Below are 20,480 nucleotides of genomic sequence, written 5' to 3'. Positions count from 1 at the left end.
GAAAGATCGTTACTGTTTTTAATAATTTAAAACTTGAACATCAGAAAACTGTCTGTAGCACTGTCTTTGTTACTTTCAGTCTTTGCAGTATGACACCTTTTCTTTCCATACATCTGTACCTCCTTATATTGTCTGCAGACAAGGTTTTGCTTTTATCTATGTTTCAGTTTAACTCTAGAAAACTTTAGTGGCTCATTTTGTTTTTCTCTTTCTGTTTGGAATAGTTTGCTCAGAGTTAGTCAAAAGGGCAATAAAATATGTTGAGGATCCTGTGGTTTTTCTTCTTCATTTTTGACTGAAGACAGAGGAGAGAAGATCTTTTGATTCACAAACTTAAATGTAATGACCACAAAGACTAAATGACTTTAGTACAGTTGCCAAAATTTTTGAGTGTGGCTTTCCAGAAGTGTTAATATATGCTTCTATGGCAGGCCAGTGATAATGTGGTGCCATCCAGAAAATTCAGTAGCACTAGTTGATAATTTCTTTTTCTTAAATGTGATTTTTTTTTTTTCTGCAGTTGTCAACACATGAATAAGCAAAAGTCAAATTAAAAACACATAGGAGCAACAACTGAATTTATTTTTTTTTTTCTATGAACTGGTCTTTTTATGTACATACAACTACTAAAAACAACAGCCACCCACAATATAAGAAATAAATTTAAAAATGCATTTGTAATGTAAAAATGCAAGTTTCTAATAATACTAGTCATTAGCAGATCTCTACTGAGCTGGAGGAAGAAAGTAAAGGTTAACAGTATGCAGTGGGAATACAGTGAACTGTTGAAATACAGCTCATTTGCTTAGTGGTCTCAATTTAAGATTGATGCTTTAAATCATAGCACACTACAATATCAAAAGTTCAGAATCATTTTAAGTGCTTTATAGGAGTTTTAAATGGATGTTGGAATTACTTCTAAAATCATTCTATCACTGTAGGAAGAAACAGAAAAGTTGCTGGAGGACTTGCATGTTTACCATGAAAATTATGTTTTAATTCTGAGATGTCTTCATGTTTTCACATCTTCTCTTCCAAAATATCCTTTGGGCAAGCAGGTGATGTACTTATACGTGGGTCTTGTTGGGTTTTTGTTGTTGTGTTTGGTTGGTTTGGGTTTTGGTTTTTTTTTTGCCTCAAAGTATGACATCTAAATAAATATTTACTCTTTTTTTACTCATGTGCTGTTTTGCCCCCTTCTTCTTAAAATGGAGAGAGATGCTTTCTTGCTATGGGCAGAGGATGAGAGTATGTGGCTTCTTTACTGGCGTGGATGTAAAGTCATCCTTGTCAGTCAACAGGAAGGAGTTTCCAGGAGGAGGCAGCTGCACAGATAAGCAAAAGAATCCACACATTTATTCACCAACATCTGAGATTATCTGTATACATTGCAGACAATGTACACTCTTCTACCACCTATTAGATCACTAGTCATATTCAGATGGGGAGACTTGAGATTTTAGCAATCTTCTGTACAGAAAAAGGCAACAGTAGGAGGAACAGTGATAATTTTGCCGTTAATAGTCCTATTGCTCTAATGTAATTTAATCCATCTTCTCATGCTAAGCATTTCTTCCAGTAGAAGAGCAATTATATATTCTGTGCATGTGCCCTTGTCTCTCAGTTCTCAATGTATTCCCTACTGTTACTAGAATCTGTCACTGACAACAAAAGCAGCATGAACTGTCCCACTGTTTGAGAATAAAAGGATGCTGGGGCATTTGATTGGAGTTCCTTTCTGTTCACTGCAGTTATCTTCACCTGAATGTTAGTTGTTTGGAACCTGGTACAGAGCAACAATCTCCAGCAGAAACTTAGTTCTAGAAGATATCAAGTGCTCTCATCCCTTTGGCAATCATTCTGCATCTTTGGAAAACAGGCTCTGAAGGAATTGCATATTGCTTTGAACAGCTTGTTGTAATATTTCCACATTACTTTGTAAAACACTTTATCCTTTCTTCACCTTCTGCATAACAGATCAGGGAGTTGCACTGTGCTTGTTTGGAAAACCAAGTGTGGGAGACAGAGGAGTATGAGTCATCTCTTCAACTAGCAAGGTGATTTTTTTTTTTTTTCCCATTTTGTTTTAATACCACCATACACATGGAAAATATCAGTCATCAGTTATTCTGGAACTTAAAGCTGAGGGTATTACCTGTTCACAGCTAGTTTTAGGGTTGTTTGCAAGGGTAATTGGCTGCTATTTTCCAGTTTGGTTTTCTACTGATTTATATGAAATTCAGCCAGGTTCTAATATCTCATATGCCCTGAGTAATTTTGCTCAAGCCACTAAGATTGCTTTGTGTGAATGAGTTGTGTTTTGTACTTTAAATATGATTGTGGTAGATATTATCAATCAAATTATTAGTCTTAGTTGTCTTAAATTTTAATCTGTTGTGAAAATTAGAATCTGTTCCAAATTAATAGTAGCTGAGGCCTTTTTTTACTGCTTTCCTCCTCTTCCTAATTTGCCTTCACAGTTTTTACAGGGACTGAGTTGATTTTTTGTGATACTGTGAGTGTAAGACTTCAGGACAGGCTGTACTTGTGTTGTCTGTCGGTGTTTAAAATGCCAAAGTCATCAAAGCCAGTTTTCTTGATAGAAAACCTTTCAATTGCAGTGTTGCAGCTACAGACTTCTAAATGTGCTTTAAATAGACACATGGCAGTGTCTGTCTCCTGGTAGTTGCAGTCACTCAAACCAATCCCTCTCACCTTTGTTGCACAAGGCACCAGTGCAACCCCATAATCATAACTGCCTCTTCCAGGCCCCCTGAGCTGCTCAGGTTTGATGGGTCTGACAGTAAAACTGTGCAGAAAAACCCTCTCAGTGGTGGATGGAGGGTAGCTTGCTGGGCTGATACACACACAAGGATCCGCACTCTTCAAACTGTACCTTTGCCATACTGAGTGGTTCTTGCACATAGCCACTTTTCTGTGTTCTTTAGCCTCATCCTTTTGAAAGGATTACATGCTTGAGTTGTCATTTCTGCAGTCTTTCCTTTGTGTTCATTCTCTGACTCTCCTGAATCTTGACAGCACTCAATCACCTCTCAGCTCTTGCCCACAAATGTATCATTCTGCTTTCCTCTACTGTCTGTCTGTAATCTCTTAATAGCAGTTGGCCATTTTTCCCTCTCCCTTTTCTTCTCCTGTGTTTAATTTGCTTTCATCCTCTCTGAATTCATCTGTCTCTTCTCCTATCTCAAAGTTGATGCTGCCATCAGATTTTGGCTTGCTCCCCTTTTATCTGTTCATCTCCCTCCTGTTGTTCTTCTGGTCCTGGCTCCCACTGTGGGAGCCTCTGAAAGAAACACTGTGATCGTGGTTGCTGTTTTCATAGATGATGATTCTATGAGTCTTTTTTTCTTAATCCAGAAATTTTGTCATTTTCCTAACACAACTTGTCCAACACAGTTGCTTCAGGTACTTGGAATTCTAGCTGTGATTATCATTTCTTCAGCTTTTTACTTCTGTTTGCCTTTTTACAACTAATTCCTTGTCTCTGTTTTTTCTGTATAGAATCTTGCTGTTATCTTTTAGACAAAAATGATAAAATGTGGTCTTTCCCCTTCTACTCGCAATCTTTTTTTTTTTTCCCCTTTTGCTCAGGTTTAAAAGTTATTCACTGTTCTTTAATATCTCTGCCTTCCTAGGAGTAACATCACCTGTTGATATCCTTATGTTCACCCTTCCTCATCCCTTTTTCCTTTTCAATTTTTTTCTGGAATCCATCTTATTTTTTTCCTTTTATTTAGAAAGTAAAAAATAGAAAAGCTTTAGATCAGCTTATTTCTAATTCTCTAACAAAGTATCTCTTTTGCCTTTCATGAATTATATTTGAGTGTAAGGTTTTAAGTTGCTGGAGTGTGTTTCTTTTGTGATTGGCTTCACTCCTTCAGCCTTTCCCTGGACAGGCTCTCATCCCTTCTGCTAGAGATGCTCTTCCCAAAGATGGTGTTTCAGGTAATCAAACTTAAGCAATCTAGGCAGGAATCACTCTACCTGAGTTTTCCAGAGTCTAAAAGACACCATGGGGCAACAGAGAGAATGTGTGAGCTCTAGTTCATTTTGCATTAATTCCATCAGAAGAGAGACATCAAGAAGAGTGGAGAATGTCTCACTTGATTGGTTATGTGGAGCTAACTGGCTGGGACATCTCATCAACCTTTTGGGTGGCAAAACTTCAAGGACTGTCTGCCCTATTGTCTTCTGTCTAGATGTTGTGCTGTGGTTTTTGTCTGCTACTTATGGGTGGCTTTTCATCACATGCTGCTTATCACAGTCCTGCCCTTCTGTGACCAGTCATTCTGGTGCTGACCAACCTGGTATCACTTCTTCAGGTGGTTCCCCACTTGAGCACTCAGAAGGAGTTTCTGTGGACTTCATGGTAGCTTCCTTTCTTCTCTTTCATAATTTGTCTGAATAATCAGAGATAGATTTATTTACTGCCTTTTGGTAATCTGAGCTCTCTCTTCCTGCTTTAAGCTTGACTCCTCACCAAATTAAAATCTTAACCCTGCTGATACCTGGTATACCTTGCAGTAGTCTCAAACCTAAAAGATCCTTTACTGTTTTCTCATAGGTAGTAACTGTCTTCTTGCCTTTTCTTTGGGACCTATAATCCCATTTTTGTTATAAGTAAGTTTTTTTAGAACTTGCAGTTTCCTTTTGAATAATACTATGGAAATAATTGTTTTTCTTTCCCATTCACAGGTCTCCAGATCTGCTTATCTTCTCTCCACTTTGGGTGTTTAACTGCAGTGTTTTGTCTGGCCTGGAACAAGGCTATCTTGTTTACCCATTATATTATACAAGACAGTTTCAAAATGTTTTGTGTGGTTGAGGTCACCCTTTCTGTTGTTAACTCCTGATGCTTTTCTGTACAAAACAAGTGCATCTGAAGGCAATACCTGACTTGCAAAAATCAGTAACCCTGAAGCAGATAAACTGAAGTTTTAAATTTCAACCTTTCTAAGCATTTAGTATCAATTGCCAGTTAGAAACTAGAGCTCAAAGTGCAATTATCCCTCCAGATATCCACATAGCTTCCCCGGCCTCTTCAGTATTCTTTCTTAAATTTCTTAGTCAATTTTTGGGTAGCTGATACAGGAACCCGCTGCCTGAGACACTGACCACCATCATTGCTTTGATATCTTTTAAATTAGGATTTTGAGACTGGGCAGTGCTTGGTGACATTTGGGAAGGGCCCTAATAACTAAGTAGTAAATAAATGCTGAGCTGGAGACTCAGCTAGATGATCTCAAGAGATCCCATCCAGCTTGAATGGTTCTGGGATTCTAGTGATAGATTCACAGCAATTAAATACAGAAAAAAGCATACAGATTTCATTTGAGAGTCATTCTGAGTCACAGATTAATTTTGTGGATGTGTTTACACAGGGTTGGTTTTTTTTGGTTTTTTTACCATATCATTTACTGTTTTGGGGAATGAGTTCTGAACCCTGCCATTACTGATTGGGTTTTGGGGGTTTTTTATTTTGTTTTGATGTCTGACTCACAGTTAAATTGCAACTCCTGCGTCCAGCAAGTGCTTTTAGATAATCAGGAAAACAACTGTTCTGCAGGAAAACATGAAGGTCATCATCAACAAACCTAATTGGTTTGTTTCTTTCTGTTAATGACTCAGTGAATGCTTGAAATCCTGGAGGTATTTTCTTTTAAAATGAGCTTTACAATTTTTTTTTTCAACTAATAACATTGAAAACTGTTTCATCATTCTGCATTTCAACTTCAGCCAACAATTGTGTCTTTTAGGATGTTGAATAAGACTGATTTGGTAACCATGCTCCAACAATGTGTGGAAATTTTGATGTCATCTTCTGGAAAGGAGTTTGATAAGACAGTAGAAAAGTTGAAGGAGCTCTTGACCCAGTTTCAGAATCTAGAAGGTGGGTGTGAACCATCCTGTATTCCATTACAAATTATATAAATGCTGTTTTGTAATCTGACCAATGAGTAATCTGGGCTTTTTCCCTGAGACGGCCTGTATTAAACCATCATATTTGCAGGATTTTTTTTTTTTAAATACACACACAAATTTAGGAAATGTTTATGTTCTCTACTGGTTTGTGGTTTGCGTTTTCTATAATACAGAAGAGTGATGCAAGATAAGAAATTGGACAGATCAGCAAACATTATCCCTTAAATCTCTCATATGTGTATTTTGAGCATTTTAGCAGATGTTGCAGTCGTTAAAAACAAACTTTTTAAAGATAAATAGCAGCAGGCTTCCTTATGATGTCGTATTAAAGCCAAATGTATGTAAGGTTCCTTCCCCTGCACATTCAGAGCTAGGACCCTGCTGACAGGCTGTGACTTGTCAAGCCCCTAGATGTGATTGTTCATGGTAAAGGACATATTTCAAAGTTTAGCAAGACAAATGAGTAGCAGCATTCTGTCTTTTAGAGGCAGGTTAACTGAAACTGCTGCATTCCCTCTGAAATAGGAGTATAATGTATTCCAGCATTCTCCTGGAACAGGAATGTTGTTGCTTGCTCTGAATTATGGAGAAGCATTCCCCAAAGACTGGCTTTTGAAGATTAATTGGTTATCATCTGGTCTGTTTTATGCATATTAATTAAGCCCATCATCAGTGTGGTCGCTATACAGCATTTGAACAAGTAGGCAACAACCCTCAAATGCAGTCAATATTAATTAAAGTAGTCAGATTACACTGTAGGGTAAACTGAGGGTTGTCCAAAAGAATCAGCTCTTGTCTGTATCATGTATTTTTTAATAGTTGTAGTGAAAGCAGAGCTGTGGTAGAGAAAATAGGTTATTACTTTGAAAAAGCTGTGTATGTTACTGCTGGTACCAGCACTAAGGAATCTGAACTATAATAGAAAACTAAAAGTTTGTCTAGTTTGGAAAAAAAGAATTAAAGCAAAAGGCTTTTAAGTAGTTGGATTCTTACTTGAGGAAATAAATAAGGAACAACAACTCTGGGGTATTAAACTTGCAGAACTATAAAGCAAAAAAAGACTATTTATTTTCACTTAGGATTTGAAAATGGTTTTAAAATAGAGAAGGTCTACTGAATCCATGAATGATCTTAGTTTGTTTTCAAAGTGGATTTAAGCTCCAGAGGAAAAGTGAGAAGGGTCTGCAGGTTACCAAAAAGCTTTTAAATATCATGATTGTCACTGCTGATAGAGCTTTACCTGTGATGTGTGGATGGAATCTCCATCTGCCATCTTCTTAAGTAAGGCAAGAAATCTAGATTCCTTTTGTTCTGATTATCACTCATCCTAGCACCAATGGTGCTTTGGGAGGTTTTGCTTCTTTGTTTTTACCTAAAAATTACTAATAATTGATGCAATTGATCACCAAACTTCATGTCCATGAAGATGAAATTTTCTTATGAATTAAGGTGAGAATAAAACTGGGCAATGAAGTACCTTAGCATGCTTCTGTTTGCTGCTCTGGTTGCAGTTTCTGGGTTAGGCAGGGAGAGCTCATTTCTTACTCATTATTTTTCTGCACATGAGAAGGGAAAATGCAGCGTGTGGCTTTTTGAATAGTCCAAAAGCATCAGTAGTGTCTAGTCCTAATCTGTCCAATTAACAAATGTTGATGGCCTAAACAGAATTAAAGTGATGTGCAAGGCTCGTGCTGGGCCTTTGCTCAGGGCTGAATTGTTACTTAATCGCTGTTGGCTAAGCTGTACTGCAGACTCCTTTTTAAACAACCTTTTACAAGAGGCAAGACCCAAAAGCTGCCTGTGATTGGGTCTGTGTGAACAAGGAACTTCTGACTACTTTGAAGATTGCTTGGGTTAGGAGGTTTATGTAGGAAAAGTCTACCCCACGTATCAAACATTAGTTTTGTTCTAGTAGCAGAAGCTTCCCAAGAGCGAGATGTGTCCATATCGTCACAAAAGGAGCTCCAGAAGAAGACAGACCTTTATCACCTTCAGAAGGTTAGGCCTGCCTAGGCTTTACTGACTGATTCTTTAAATTAATGTTTTAAAATGTTCCTGGTTAGTTCTTCCCAGCTTGCTGGAGCACTGAGTAAAGGGTTGTGTGTGAGTGTCTCATCTTAAAAATGAATGAATAAGTACCAACTATGTATTTCAGGCCTTCCTGACACATAGAAAATTATAGAAAATGTCTATCATACACCAGGATTTTAAAATGCAAATTAGATGTTTCCTTTTTATTTAACTTGTAATTTAGACATTCTGCCTAACACATATTTCTTTGAATTTCTGGAACTCCTACGGGTTTGAGAACTGAATACATTGGCCTAAATAAAAATAACTGCATGATTACATTTCAAACATCATCAGTGAGAACATGCCAGCAAAAATTAATTATACATGTTAAACATATAGATTGTGTTCTCCAGAGAATAACTGCCTCCCATGTAGTCTTATGCACCACTTTTTTTTAAAGACTTTGTTGGAGTTGAAGGAATCAAGGAGGTCTAAGAAACTGACAAAGTTTGAAATGCTTCGTTTTGAAGTTGTTGACTATATAGACAGACTTGTAAGGTGAGCCTTCCTGTTTTATATTCCTGTATTAGTCTGCATCATAAGTTGCAAATGAAATTTTACTAATGTGTTAATCTTGTCAAAATTGTCTGGGTTCCTGTGGCACACTTTCCCCCCCCCTTCCTATTCTTTCTTTGAGAGCTCTAAAAATAACTAAAAAAAAAACAAAACCAAACAAACCATGTCTCTTTTCCAGTAGATCACTTGAAATAAATAGGATACAAATTGACCAACCTACTTTGGCTACTGAGACAGTGTTGAGGGAGGAGTTGGTATAAGTGACAAAATAAAGTCGAGTCTTTACCCTAATCTTTACTGATCTGTTCTATTTACGACACTGTACAGATGTCAAGTGTGATATCCCGTCCTTTTTGGGAACTGTTTTGGTGAGCAAGCCATAGCAGATGCAGTTTTGGAGGCAGCTCTGCAGTGGAAAATGTGAAAGGCTTGTTGTGGTGGGTGAAGAGATGAAGGCACTTGTTAATTATAGAGGGTAGGGGGGAGGCAGAGAAGGTAATAGAATTATGACTGCCAGGCAAAAAGCTTCAGCTAGGAAGACAAAGATGAGCAGAGACTCATGATGAGGCCTTGAGATGGATAAGCAAGATCTGTGGAGTACTTGACTGGGTTAGCACTGTAGCTGCTGCCCTTATTTTTGAATTTGTCAGTGTCCCAGGTAGAGTTCTATGCTAAATCCATTTGATGTAGAATCGATAATAACAGACTTCTCTGCTTAAAAGTTCATTTCAGTGCTGTTCATCTTATTTTTCAGAGATTTTTTTTTCAGTACTGGATGGGAAACATGCATTTTTGTAGTCTGACTGCAGCAGACTTGTGCTGTTTCCCTTAAGCTGAAGCTTGTGTCTCCCCCACTCCCCCCATACCTCATGCTTTTCCAGAAAATACCTTGTTCCTGCAGACAACAGGACCCTGCATGAGATTGTGTATTTCAACGCAGCCACTGTTCTCCGAGGGCACTTGAATGCTGCCCCCAGGACTGCACTGCACACAGCTTTAAATAACCCACACTGGTACCTGAAGGTGAGAAACAAGTGGGCTCTTTGGGTGCTGGAGCGCTTCTGGAAGGCTGTGTGAGGATGCTCTGCAGGGCTGAGCTGTGCTGTTTCATGAAGCTTGGCACATATTCAGCTGTTTTGCAGGGAACTAGCGAGTGCTGATAAGCAACTGGGGACTTTGTTCAAAGAGCTGGGGAATCTGTCTGGCGAAGGTAATTCTGGAAAGAGTTCTGTAGGAGGAATCCATTTTTCAGAGCATGTTCTAGCCATGATATTTTCTTTCTTCTGTAGATGTAGCAGAAAAGTAATTTTGTCCTCCACTACTATTAGGATGACTGCCCACAGGGAAAAAGAAAGCGTCTGTTACTCTTTCCAGAGACTTTCTTAATAGGGCTGGTGCTAAGCCCTCTCTATGTAGATTAGCTGTAAGGTAAAGGCTGTTCAGGTGGACTCATAACATTAAAATAGCATAAGTACAGTGTATTTAACCAAGTCCTTTGTTCTCCTCTGTAATTTTATTTTCATACTTGTGCATCAGTATCTGATGTTTTCTTAGTCCTTGAAAAGGATATTCCTTGATTCTATCAGCCTAACCTTGCCCTTCTATAGAAGAGAAAAACAGACTGTTCTCCACGTCTCTCATAAGTCAAACTGAAAGGATGATCAAAAGAAAGAAATAGACTAGGATTTGGAAAAGGAGTGAACATACATTTCTTTTTGTCCTTGGTTATAGAAGGTACTTGAAGTATTTTTTTGTCCTAACATTTTCTTTAAAATCTGATCATAATTTTGAAAAAAGTATGGGTCTAGCTGTATCTGAGTAATGCACTACTTGAGTCAAAGCAAATACTTATCAGGAACTGTAAAGACTGATAAAGATCAGCCTTTGAAATCTGCAGCCTGATTTGTATTGGGTTTTTTGGCACTGTCCTCGATTTGAATGAGGGTTACCAGTTTTGCTGTGTGCAGGAGTTATTACTAAAACCATTTACAAAGCTTATTTGTGAGAACAGTAGTTCGCTAGTTATCATTAAAGAAACCTAGTATGAAGCGCAGTAATTTATATTTTTAGAAAACCTGTAAGAGTAGAACAGCCAAGAATATCTAACTGCTGATGTCTTTAATAAGTATTCTATTCTCTTTGATGAGCTGACAAGATTTAAAGCCCTCTGTCATCCTGTACTTTGCCCTTGGACATGCTTTAACATATTTCCAATGTTTTCTGAGAAGATTGTGAAGTCTTGGCATAGCTTCTAACAGTAGCAGTGTTGGCTGAATACCTTGCTTAGCATTTTAATCCATGTGAGTCAAATATTTTCTACGACTTCTGCATGGTTTGTGTTTTTCTGCACCATAACCAGAGCAAAGTTCCCCAGAACTGTTCCTTCCAGAAGGCCAGGACAGAAAAGTGCTTTAGTAGAGTCCCAGTGAATGATTAATATGTGATGCACTGCTTACAGGAGTCCAGTTCAGTTATTTATATAGCAAAACATGAACCAAGGCTCATATTTATTGGGTGGGGGAGAAGAGAACCCCCAAAAAACTGCACCAAACCCAACATAATTCTGGTTTCACTGGTACCTTGAAAATTCAACAAGCTGAAACTTGGGATACCAGCTCCCATATCAGGGATTTGGTCCTTGGGATAACAGCATTGATTCCAGAGCAAGGGTATGGTGTGTCCTCTGTCTAGCCTTGAGGCAGGGTCAGGCAAGAGCAATTCCTCATCAGCTGTGTTCTGGGTTGCTCCCACTGCTGTTCTCTTCTGGGAGCAGCATCTCTGTGCTGTGCAGATGGTTTAACAGCTGGCTGCTCGTTGTTGTAGTGCAGCTTCCTGCTTGTCAGCCTGGTTGTTTCCTCTCGGGACCACATGTGTGCTGCAGCCTCAAAGCTGAGGTTTCCCTGCTGGCAGCTGCAGCTCCCCGGCTGCCCTGCAGAGGCTCGGCCCAGTTATCACAAGGGACGCTGGGATCTCTCAGGTGCTGCTACAGATGAACCTGTCCCAGGAGTGTGCACTTGCTCTGGAAGTTGCATCCTCTCTTGGTTGTGATAAGTGTCCTGACCTTAAAATTAGAAAATCAATGCGAAGGGTCCAGCATTACCAGGTTGGCACGTGGGTGAGTAGTAGAAAACTACAGAGCTGGGTGCTATAGGAGAGGGGAAGAGAGAAGAGTGTAGCGTCGTCCTTCTGATCCACTAGATCTAGATCAGCCAGAAGTGTGACCTCATGTGTGCCAGGTACTTACACAGGAGTATATGAAACTATTAGGGTACGCTCCTGAGTTACAGGAGTGTACCATAATACTCCTGCGTTCCTGATAAATTAATGTCAGCATTGTAACATTGTGAGGGATTAGCCGTATTTCTCTGAATTTTTCTGGAAACCATCTTATAATGGACTGACAGATACCAACCTAAGGTCTACAGCTTTTATGTTCCTTGTAGAGGAGTGTAAATAAACTTGAAAATTGCTAGGTGTTCTGGAAATTGTGAGATGTCTCTTAAGTACCAAAGTCCAAACTGGAGCTGAGTCTCAAAAATTACAGGAATTGATATCTATGGGTAAACTAGAGATTCTTGAGCCAAGTTAAATTCTTTGCCTAGCCTTCTTTCCTGTCTTGAGAAGCACTCTTCTTTTGAAGGTGCCTGTCATTGCTACAGCTTTGTAACTTCTCAAAAGTTGTATGTTTTTTAGCATATGAAAGTGTTTTAGAACAAAATTCTATGAGCTGAAAGGAATGATCAGCGGTTGTTTTCATGTTAAGACAGCTGACTATTTAGAGCACATGAAACTGAAATGAAATGCTGTAAAATTCTGCAGCTGCACAGAGACTTTTGCCTCTGGCTGGAGTGGCTTTTCAACTTCCCAAGTAAATGGTTCAGTGCTGATGACCTGAATCTGAGAGGCTGGAAAGCTGCCCAGCAGAAAAGGGCCTGGGGGTGCTGGTCAAGAGCAGCTGAACATGTGCCAGCTGTGCCAGGTGGTCAAGAAGGCCAGTGGCACCTGGCCTGGATCTGCAGTAGTTTGGGCAGCTGGAGCAGGGCAGGGATTGTCCTCCTGTGCCCAGCACTGGTGAGACGGCATCTTGAGTTCTGTGTCCAGTTCAAGGTACCTCACTTTAAAAAGCATATTGAGGTGCTGAAGCATGTCCAGAGGACAGCAAAGCTGGTGAAAGGCCCTAAGAGGAGCAGCTGAGAGAGTAGGGGATGTTCAGCCTGGAGAAAAGGAGGCTCAGGGATGGCATTATCACTCTCTAGAGCTGCCTGAAAGGAGGTTGTAGCCAGGTGGGGGTTGGCTTCTTCTCCCAGGGAATCTGCAACACGACAAGAGAAAATGGCCTCAAGTTGCACCAGAGGGAGTTTAGGTTGGATATGTGGAAGAATTTCTTCCTGGAAAGAAGCAGCATTGGAACAGGCTGCCCAGGGAAGTTGTGGTCTCGCCGTCCCTGGAGAGATTTAAAAGGCTTGTAGATGTGGCAGTAAAGAACACAGTTAAATCGTGGCCTTGGCAGTGCTGGGTTAATCATTGGACTCACATGAACTTTAAGGGCTTTTCCAACTATGAATTTTCTGAAATGTAGAATACTTTGTGAGAAACTAGGCTTTTGCCTTTACAGATGCTGAGTTTGAAGCCACAGATAAATAATTGTTACATTTTAAAGACAAAAGAGATGAGAGAAGCAATTATTTTTAGTACATATGACAGATCTATAGTAATCTTCCTCTTCCTTTCAAGAGGGCTGGGGGAAAAGGATACTTTCCTATTTTCTACATGGCAAATCATGGCTAGTTTCTTCTCCTGACTCCATAAAGCTGACTATTTCTCTCTCATATGTAAATAGAACTAGTAAAAAAATTGCATAAAAGCATAATCAGATAATAACTCATTACAGTAAATACTGTGTAAGTGTCATAGAAAGAACACCAGCAGTGAAGTAGCTGTGGGGGAGGTTTATTGGGGTTTTTTTAATAGTATGCTTCTTAATTTTCCTATTTGTTTTTTGTTTTTTTTTTCTTTGTACCATCAACTTGCCATTAAACATGCAGTATTTGCTTAAAATACCTTACTGAATACCTGAATTACCTGAAATAATGTTTTATCTAGCAGTTAGAATTGCTCAAGATTAGAATTGATCAAAGTTTCTACCTTCAATTCTTTTTCATCAGAATCAAGCTTTGAAATGTGATGGAGGAGGCATTTCTAATAAAGCCCCTGACATATGCATAGTGTATAAGCTTCATTTGGAATGTGGCAGATTGATTAATCTCGTTGATTGGTTAGAGGTATGTAATGATGCAAACAGTACCTTTACGTGCTTTCAGTATTCTGATTTTTCTTTTTGCTGCATATCTGCTTTTCTTTAGTGCCCCTTTTGACAGCTTAAATCATTGCATACCTTGGTCAACAAGTACCCACAGTAACTCCAATGTCTTTCTCTATTGTGAATCATTTCTTTTCAGCTCTCTTACTCTGTGATGAAACTGTTTTGCTTCTGCTTCAATTTTATGCTCGGCATAGATCAGACTTTTTGCTTAACAACATTGCCTTTCTTTTTTTGTCTTCGTTCTTAAGTATTCTGTGACACTTTTATGGAAACAGGTAAGCAGGGCTCTTGGAGAGAATGCTTGTGCCAGGGAAAAGCCCAGGTCCTTCTAGCTTGATAACCCATCTCATACTGTAGCCAAAAGCAGAGAGAGTACATGAAGAGAACATACATTAATATGATAAAGTCTCCCTGGCTAACAATCACATTTTAGTTATAAGGTTTCCTAAACTTGAGTGGTTCTTCTGTATTTCGTAAACCTACCTGGATGTCATTACCAATACATTTTAGCAACCACAGTATCCTCTGCAAGAAACTCTGTAGCTTAACTACCTGCAGTTTAGAGGATAATCCTTTTACTTTTTTCCAAGTGTGTTTTGTTTGCTGCTGCCTTGCTTATGTATTGTATATTCCTACCCAGACTCTTGCTGTCCCTCAGTTTTATACATCTCTTCACAGCCAACATACCTCTATCACGTTCCCAGAATATTTAATAAGCAGTCTCACTTTGAGAATATTTTTTCAGTTCTGTAGTTTTGCTGAGAATGGGTCAGGACCCAGAACCATTTGAGATTTAAAATGCAGGCACACGAGTTCACAGAGTGATGTCTTGCATTCTGTATTCCTGCCGTGATAATATGTAACCTTGCTTGCTCTTGATTGCTGCTGAACTGACACGCTCCTAGAGTTCTCCTTCAAGATCTTACTCCCCCTGAGTGATAGCCTTCGGCTCAGAGCTCACTATTTTATATGCAGATCTGTCTGTCTATGAACTGGAATAAATCTGGGCTGCTTTTCCCTTTCCAGGCTTTCTCAACTGTGGTGATGGCAGCTGAAGAACCAAATGGAGATGCAGCTTCCTCAGACGAGGTGGATGATACTATCCAGTATCCTTTCTCATTTTTCTCAAGCTTGACATGGAAAAGCTTACAGGATTTATGAACCAGGGGTTTTAAAATACAGGTTCATGTGCACTGATTAACTAATTTCAGAAAAATTACTTTAAACAGTCTTAATATACTGAAAATGTCTAAGAAATAGATCAGTTGAAATAGTTGAGCTGGGAATGGCAAGGTAGGAGAGCAGCTTTTGTCTATCAGAGTTGTTTGGGTCTGAAACAGAACCAGAAGTCCATAAAAGAAGTTGAAACTGTTTAGTTAAATCATTAGAGTTGGTATAGCTGCCGGATAGTGGTATAACATTATTGGGGAACAGATGTTACCTAGAGAGCAGATGGAAAAATAGAAGCATTATGCCATTATGTTCCATACATTAGAGCTGAGAACTTACTTTCCACAGGACACCCATTCTGCTTCTTACTTTGTCCTGATCCTGAACTGAGGTCTAGAAAATACTTAATAGATGAGCATTAGAACCAAAACTCATGGCTACAGAAGTAGTGCTGCCACAGAGAAGAAATGAATAGTTACACAAAAATAGGCTTAACTAAAGGAAGGATAATTATATGCTCTAATACTACACCTGGCTTTCCTGGCCTTACCTTTTGTACAAGCTCCACTGTTAATTGTCACTCACAATAAATTAAATTCTTTAACTCAGGAATATAAACCTTTATATCAGGCAGGCAGCAACAAAGAAAGAGTGAATAAAAAGTAAGGAGAAGGTGGTGCCATGAAACCTCAGAAAAAAATCTCTATAATTATCTATCCTTTTTTTTTTTTGTCAAGGGACATAAAAGTATAGATTCTTCTGAGACACTACCTTAAGCAGCTCTTAGCAGTGGGAAAAAGAACTCTTCCTTTGCTGTCATGTCATATGCACGTGGCAGAAGTACTGATCAGATTGAAGATTTGTGCAATTTGCGCTTCTGTAGGCAGCTCTTGCTCTGCCCTTATTTCCAACAATTTTCTTGTGCAACTTTATTGTATAATCTGTGCTCACCATGATTTAGAAATCTTGTGCTCCTAGAAGAGACCAGTGTCACTGTGTCATCGAACACGTATTTGGTTTCTTTCCTTCACTGATGTGTCCAGCGCTCGCTTTATTCGAGCCGTTTCTGAGCTGGAGCTCCTGGGCTTCATAAAGCCCAGCAAGCAGAAAACTGACCACGTGGCAAGGCTGACATGGGGAGGCTGTTAATGTACCACCAAGGTGCCAATAAACCTTCCCAACAGAGCAAGGGCTGTGTTCCCACTACACCACTCCTCACTAACTTTGCATCCTGAGTCAAAGTCAGCGGTGCCTGAATGTTGTGTCTGGGCAGGCTTGAACAGAGATGTTATTTTTTAATGCTCATCTTCCCTGTATAATGTGCTGCTCTATTAACGCTCACTTTCCAAATACTTTATTGTTGTGCTAGTTTCAGACTTCTTTGATGTGTGATACTTAACAGTCCACTGATACAACTGAGGCTAGCAAGCCAAAAGGCCAGCACTGGCTGTGTAAGCCACAGCAGTGATGAAGCAGTATTATTAACATCCCTATAAGCTGATAGGATTTGAGTCATTAAAATGCCTCCTACATCCTTGAACTGGATTTCAAAATAAATAAAACAAGTATGCTAAAGACGACAATGATCTTCCATGTTCAGCCTCTGCTGTGTGTTCTTCCAGACTGGTCCTAATGCCATAAAAACTCCTTGAGAAGGGAAGAGAGTAATTGTGAAAATACAAAGTTTTGCTTTTTGGTAGGAGCAAAAGAGAACTGTTTCAATCATTTCCTTTTTCTAGTGAAGTTGATGGGTACTAGCTGATTTCTGCTGTTAGAGTAACTTGTGCCAGCAGAGACTGAGAACATGGCACTTGTGCACTCAGGTGGAAGGTAGGAAGATCCCCACCTAAAGCACGTTGTTAATCTCTCTCTTCGCTCTTTGCCGAGGGTTTGTGCTGCATGCAGGCAAAGGAAACAGCTATGTGAAAGCCAGTGTAGGCTGAGCATGTAGCAGCAGTGATGATCGATCTTCAGAAAGCTTTCTCAGACAACTTTTCCCTTGGCTCTGTTTAAGGAGCAAAGGTGTTTATGCCGGTGTCTGTGCCCTGTTCTTCAGCCATGGGAAAAGCCTTAGGAACTGCAGGGGAAAAGCTGCATTACCCTCCAGAGCAGCCCATCTGCCATGCTTTGATAGACCCTCCTGAGGGCTCTGACAGGTGCACTGCAGCTTTGCAAGGACAGGGACTTCAGGGCAGCCTGACCACCCAGAAAGGGCTGTGTTAAGAGAGGTGTTCAGACTTTGTCCCTCCCTGACAACTGCAAAGTTCAAGCAGCAATTACTTTATTTTATAAAAGACTACCTCCAAAGAACTTCCAGACATCGTCAGTTGACTGAAAAGGCCTTAGAAGCTTCATTTTCCTTCTGAGGCATTGAAGTGCTCCCTTGTTGATCAGTAGACTTCAGATGCTCCTACTTGAGTGCACTGGCACTTCAGCCTGGAGCTCTGAGGACAGAATCCCTTCCATAAACCACATCTCTATGGGGGAGGGGAAGTCCTGTTACAAGAACCAGTAACTTACTCAGCTGTTTCCCCAGGAATGCATGTAAGAGATGTCAGGCTCGTTTTAAATACACTCAAGAGAGGGTAGAAATTGTGTACTTTCCAACTGTAAGAACTGCAGAGTCACAGCAAGACATCCTGCTGTAAGGGGGGCTGTGGTTCTAAATGCTGCCAGCCAGTTCAGGAAGGGGAGGACAAGGAGGAGCTTATCAGACTCTACTGCCAGAACATTAAACTTGGGAAACAATGACAAAAACCTCAAGAGCATGAATTTTTAGGATTGCAGTGGAGCACTTGCAGAAGTTTCAAGACACGGGTAAAAAATTCCCATTCTTCCCTGGTGAGCAGGCTCAGGGACTTGTTCAGCATATATAAAACAGCTTTCCAGCAGCAGAGAGGAAAGCTGAATTACACCCCCCCATCCTGAACCTCACCCCATTTATCTCACAAACACACTTGACAAATGAAAGGGAGCAGCACCAAATGTCTCTGTGATGTGCAAGAGGACAGGGAGCCAAGTGCTTTGCTGTGTAGCTGTTCCCTGCCACCCCCTTCCACTAAACTCACCCCAGGTAACTTTCACACTCCTGGAGAGTAAAACATTCAGAAATAAAGAGAAACCAGCCTCAACAGTGTGTGGCCTTTAATCCCCAAATGTGCAGGCAACATGACATTAAAACAGTAAAATTAATAATTAATGGCTGTTTCTTCCCTTTAACTAATAACAAATTTGTATGGTTAAAGTCACGCTTGCTGTGCTACATACGGGTTCTCAGATCAAATTTTAATTCTGTTCTTGGTGCTTCATTTTCTTCAGCATGGAGGGCAAGAAGGTTGAGCAGTTAAAAACAAACTAAACTGGTCATAAATTTAATTTAGTTCACCTTTCTTTCTTCAGAAGCTGGACTTTGCAATCAGTCCTACCTTCCTGGAAAGAGCTTATCATTGAATCTGGAACCAACATCAGTAACAGCTGAGACACCCTCACATACCCTAGCTGAAATAGAGATTTCAACTGAAAAATTAAAAATTAGTTTCTACAACTGTCTGCATAATAATATGTTTTGCAGATATTCCAGAAAATCTTCACTGTCTGCAATGTTAACTTAAAGAAAACAGGAAAAACAAACCAAAGTGCTAATGTCTGTAGTAGTTATGAAAGTAGTTATGAAACTCTAGTGTAAAGCCTTACCTCTGAACTATCATATTCTTAGTATTCTGGCTATTCTGGTAGCCACATCTTTCAACAGAACTCCTGCCAAAAATCAGACCTGAATGCAAGTTAATGCTCATTAAAATAATTTTCCAACCCTTTTTCTCTACTGTTACAGATGCTGTTCTTTGACACCTCTTTATACTACTGCACTACTAGTTTTAAACACAAACTTTTTAATTTTTCTTTTATCTTGAAGTCTACAACAGGAATAAACTATAAGAACAGCCCAGGTGCCTGTAAAAGCCATTTCATCACTGAGAATGACTTCCAATACAGAAGTCACAAGCACTGGTTAAAAGGAGCATAAACTCTTAATACTTTACCAGCCTCCATTTTTTCTCCCCACTGTGGAAATCAGCTTAAATGCTTCCCAAATCCCAACCTGGGAATGAAGAGAGCTTTCACACAACAGTTTTTAAGGAGAATCTGTGACTAGTCATGCTGTTCAAGAGTACACAGGCATATCTCAACCATCAGCACACAAGATTGCTTGAATCTCCTTCCTTTGCAACCCTGAAAAACGCTGAATCATCTTATGGGTTATATGCTCTCACAACTAGACACAAAAATCAACACAGAATGGACATGCTGCTTTTCAAGTACACAGTAACTGAGATCTGCAAGGAAAGAAAGAAACACATCACTACCTTGAAAACAGGTTACCAAGACCTTTGGTTTCACTCTGCTAAGTTCCAATTAACTGTTCTCAGCTTGCCTGGCTTTTGAGTAAGACTGCAGTTACGTAGAAACAGCAAAAAATATTCTACACGTGGCCACCACAAAGTGTAGTGCCAAGAACAGCGTAGTTACTGAAATGTACCCATTTCTCCTGGACTTAAAAGCCTTCAAAAAGGCTCTGCAAAGCAGGTTTTGTTTTCAAGCACCAGCCAGCTCCTCACAGTACCCCAGTTTCCCTAATATTTTGCACAGCCATAAAGCTGCCAGCCGTTTTCCTACTGAAGAGTACATCTCTTGTTAGAACAAGCCTTTCATGTGTGATTCATCACACCAGATACTGGCACTGGAAATTAGGAAAAGGAGCCAATTTGAAGTCCAAGACAGAACAAGCAGCAGGTTAAAAAATGAAAAACTTTGAAGAATGCAACCTTGTTTCCAAAACAGGCACAAACTTAGCATGCCACAGCTGTGATATATCAGCACCCATGGTGTCATGCTTTTCATCTGCCAGGAGACTGCTTATTACACATCAATTTGGAGCAGTGCAGGAGTGGCTGGGTGCTAGCATGACATCACTTATTTTATCACTTATATTTTAGATTTATTTATAAATCTAAATATCCCAAAGAAAAAGATAAGAACATGGGAAATACATGAGATGTATGAGGATGCCAGAATTTGTGTGGTGGTTCACCTAGAAGCAGTGATTTTCCTAGCCTGGGCAACTTAGTAAGAGGTCAAAAAGCGAGGAGCAGGAAGGAGAGGGGCTGAGGACTTCAAGGCAGACAACAGAACTACAGCCCTTCCCTGTTTTATCTTCAGGGACAGAAGACCTGCGAGGGGAGTCTAGCAGAGATTTCTCATTTCTGGGACTCTGAAAATAAAGTAGAAATAATCCAAATATTTAGGCAAGATAGGCTTCAGAAAAGTGAGCACAATATAGTCAAATACTGTGACAATGTATCCAATTCTGAACCCTTAATCTCATTCCTAAATGAAAGAGTTCAGCAAGAAGCAGAGCTCATGGTGAGGCTTCTCTGGTATCATAAGCAAGCATGAG

The 20,480-nt window shown here is 39.7% G+C and overlaps 1 protein-coding gene across 7 annotated transcripts in view; it reads left to right on the top strand.

Moving 5' to 3' along the window:
• The window catches only part of ORC3 (origin recognition complex subunit 3), a 34,627-nt gene extending 18,016 nt beyond the window's left edge, over window positions 1-16,611 (top strand). For 3 of the 7 annotated variants that reach the window (XM_040058928.2, XM_040058935.2, XM_040058930.2), the window contains 9 exons: window positions 942-1,058; window positions 1,978-2,057; window positions 5,778-5,911; window positions 7,856-7,941; window positions 8,417-8,514; window positions 9,414-9,555; window positions 13,698-13,814; window positions 14,882-14,961; window positions 16,069-16,611. In XM_040058928.2, the coding sequence (XP_039914862.1) occupies window positions 942-1,058; window positions 1,978-2,057; window positions 5,778-5,911; window positions 7,856-7,941; window positions 8,417-8,514; window positions 9,414-9,555; window positions 13,698-13,814; window positions 14,882-14,961; window positions 16,069-16,174 (960 nt within the window). In that variant the 3' untranslated portion in view covers window positions 16,175-16,611. The remainder of the gene's footprint in view (window positions 1-941; window positions 1,059-1,977; window positions 2,058-5,777; window positions 5,912-7,855; window positions 7,942-8,416; window positions 8,515-9,413; window positions 9,556-13,697; window positions 13,815-14,881; window positions 14,962-16,068) is intronic. The other 4 variants (XM_040058929.2, XM_058419818.1, XM_040058932.2 and 1 more) reach the window with 4 other exon arrangements.
• Window positions 16,612-20,480: the final 3,869 nt, after the last annotated feature.

Source organism: Hirundo rustica, chromosome 3, assembly GCF_015227805.2.
Source record: "Hirundo rustica isolate bHirRus1 chromosome 3, bHirRus1.pri.v3, whole genome shotgun sequence".
Classification (NCBI taxonomy): Eukaryota; Metazoa; Chordata; class Aves; order Passeriformes; family Hirundinidae; genus Hirundo; species Hirundo rustica.
The sequence above is the reverse complement of the archived record's forward strand: the minus strand, read 5'-3'. Positions and strand labels throughout refer to the sequence as shown.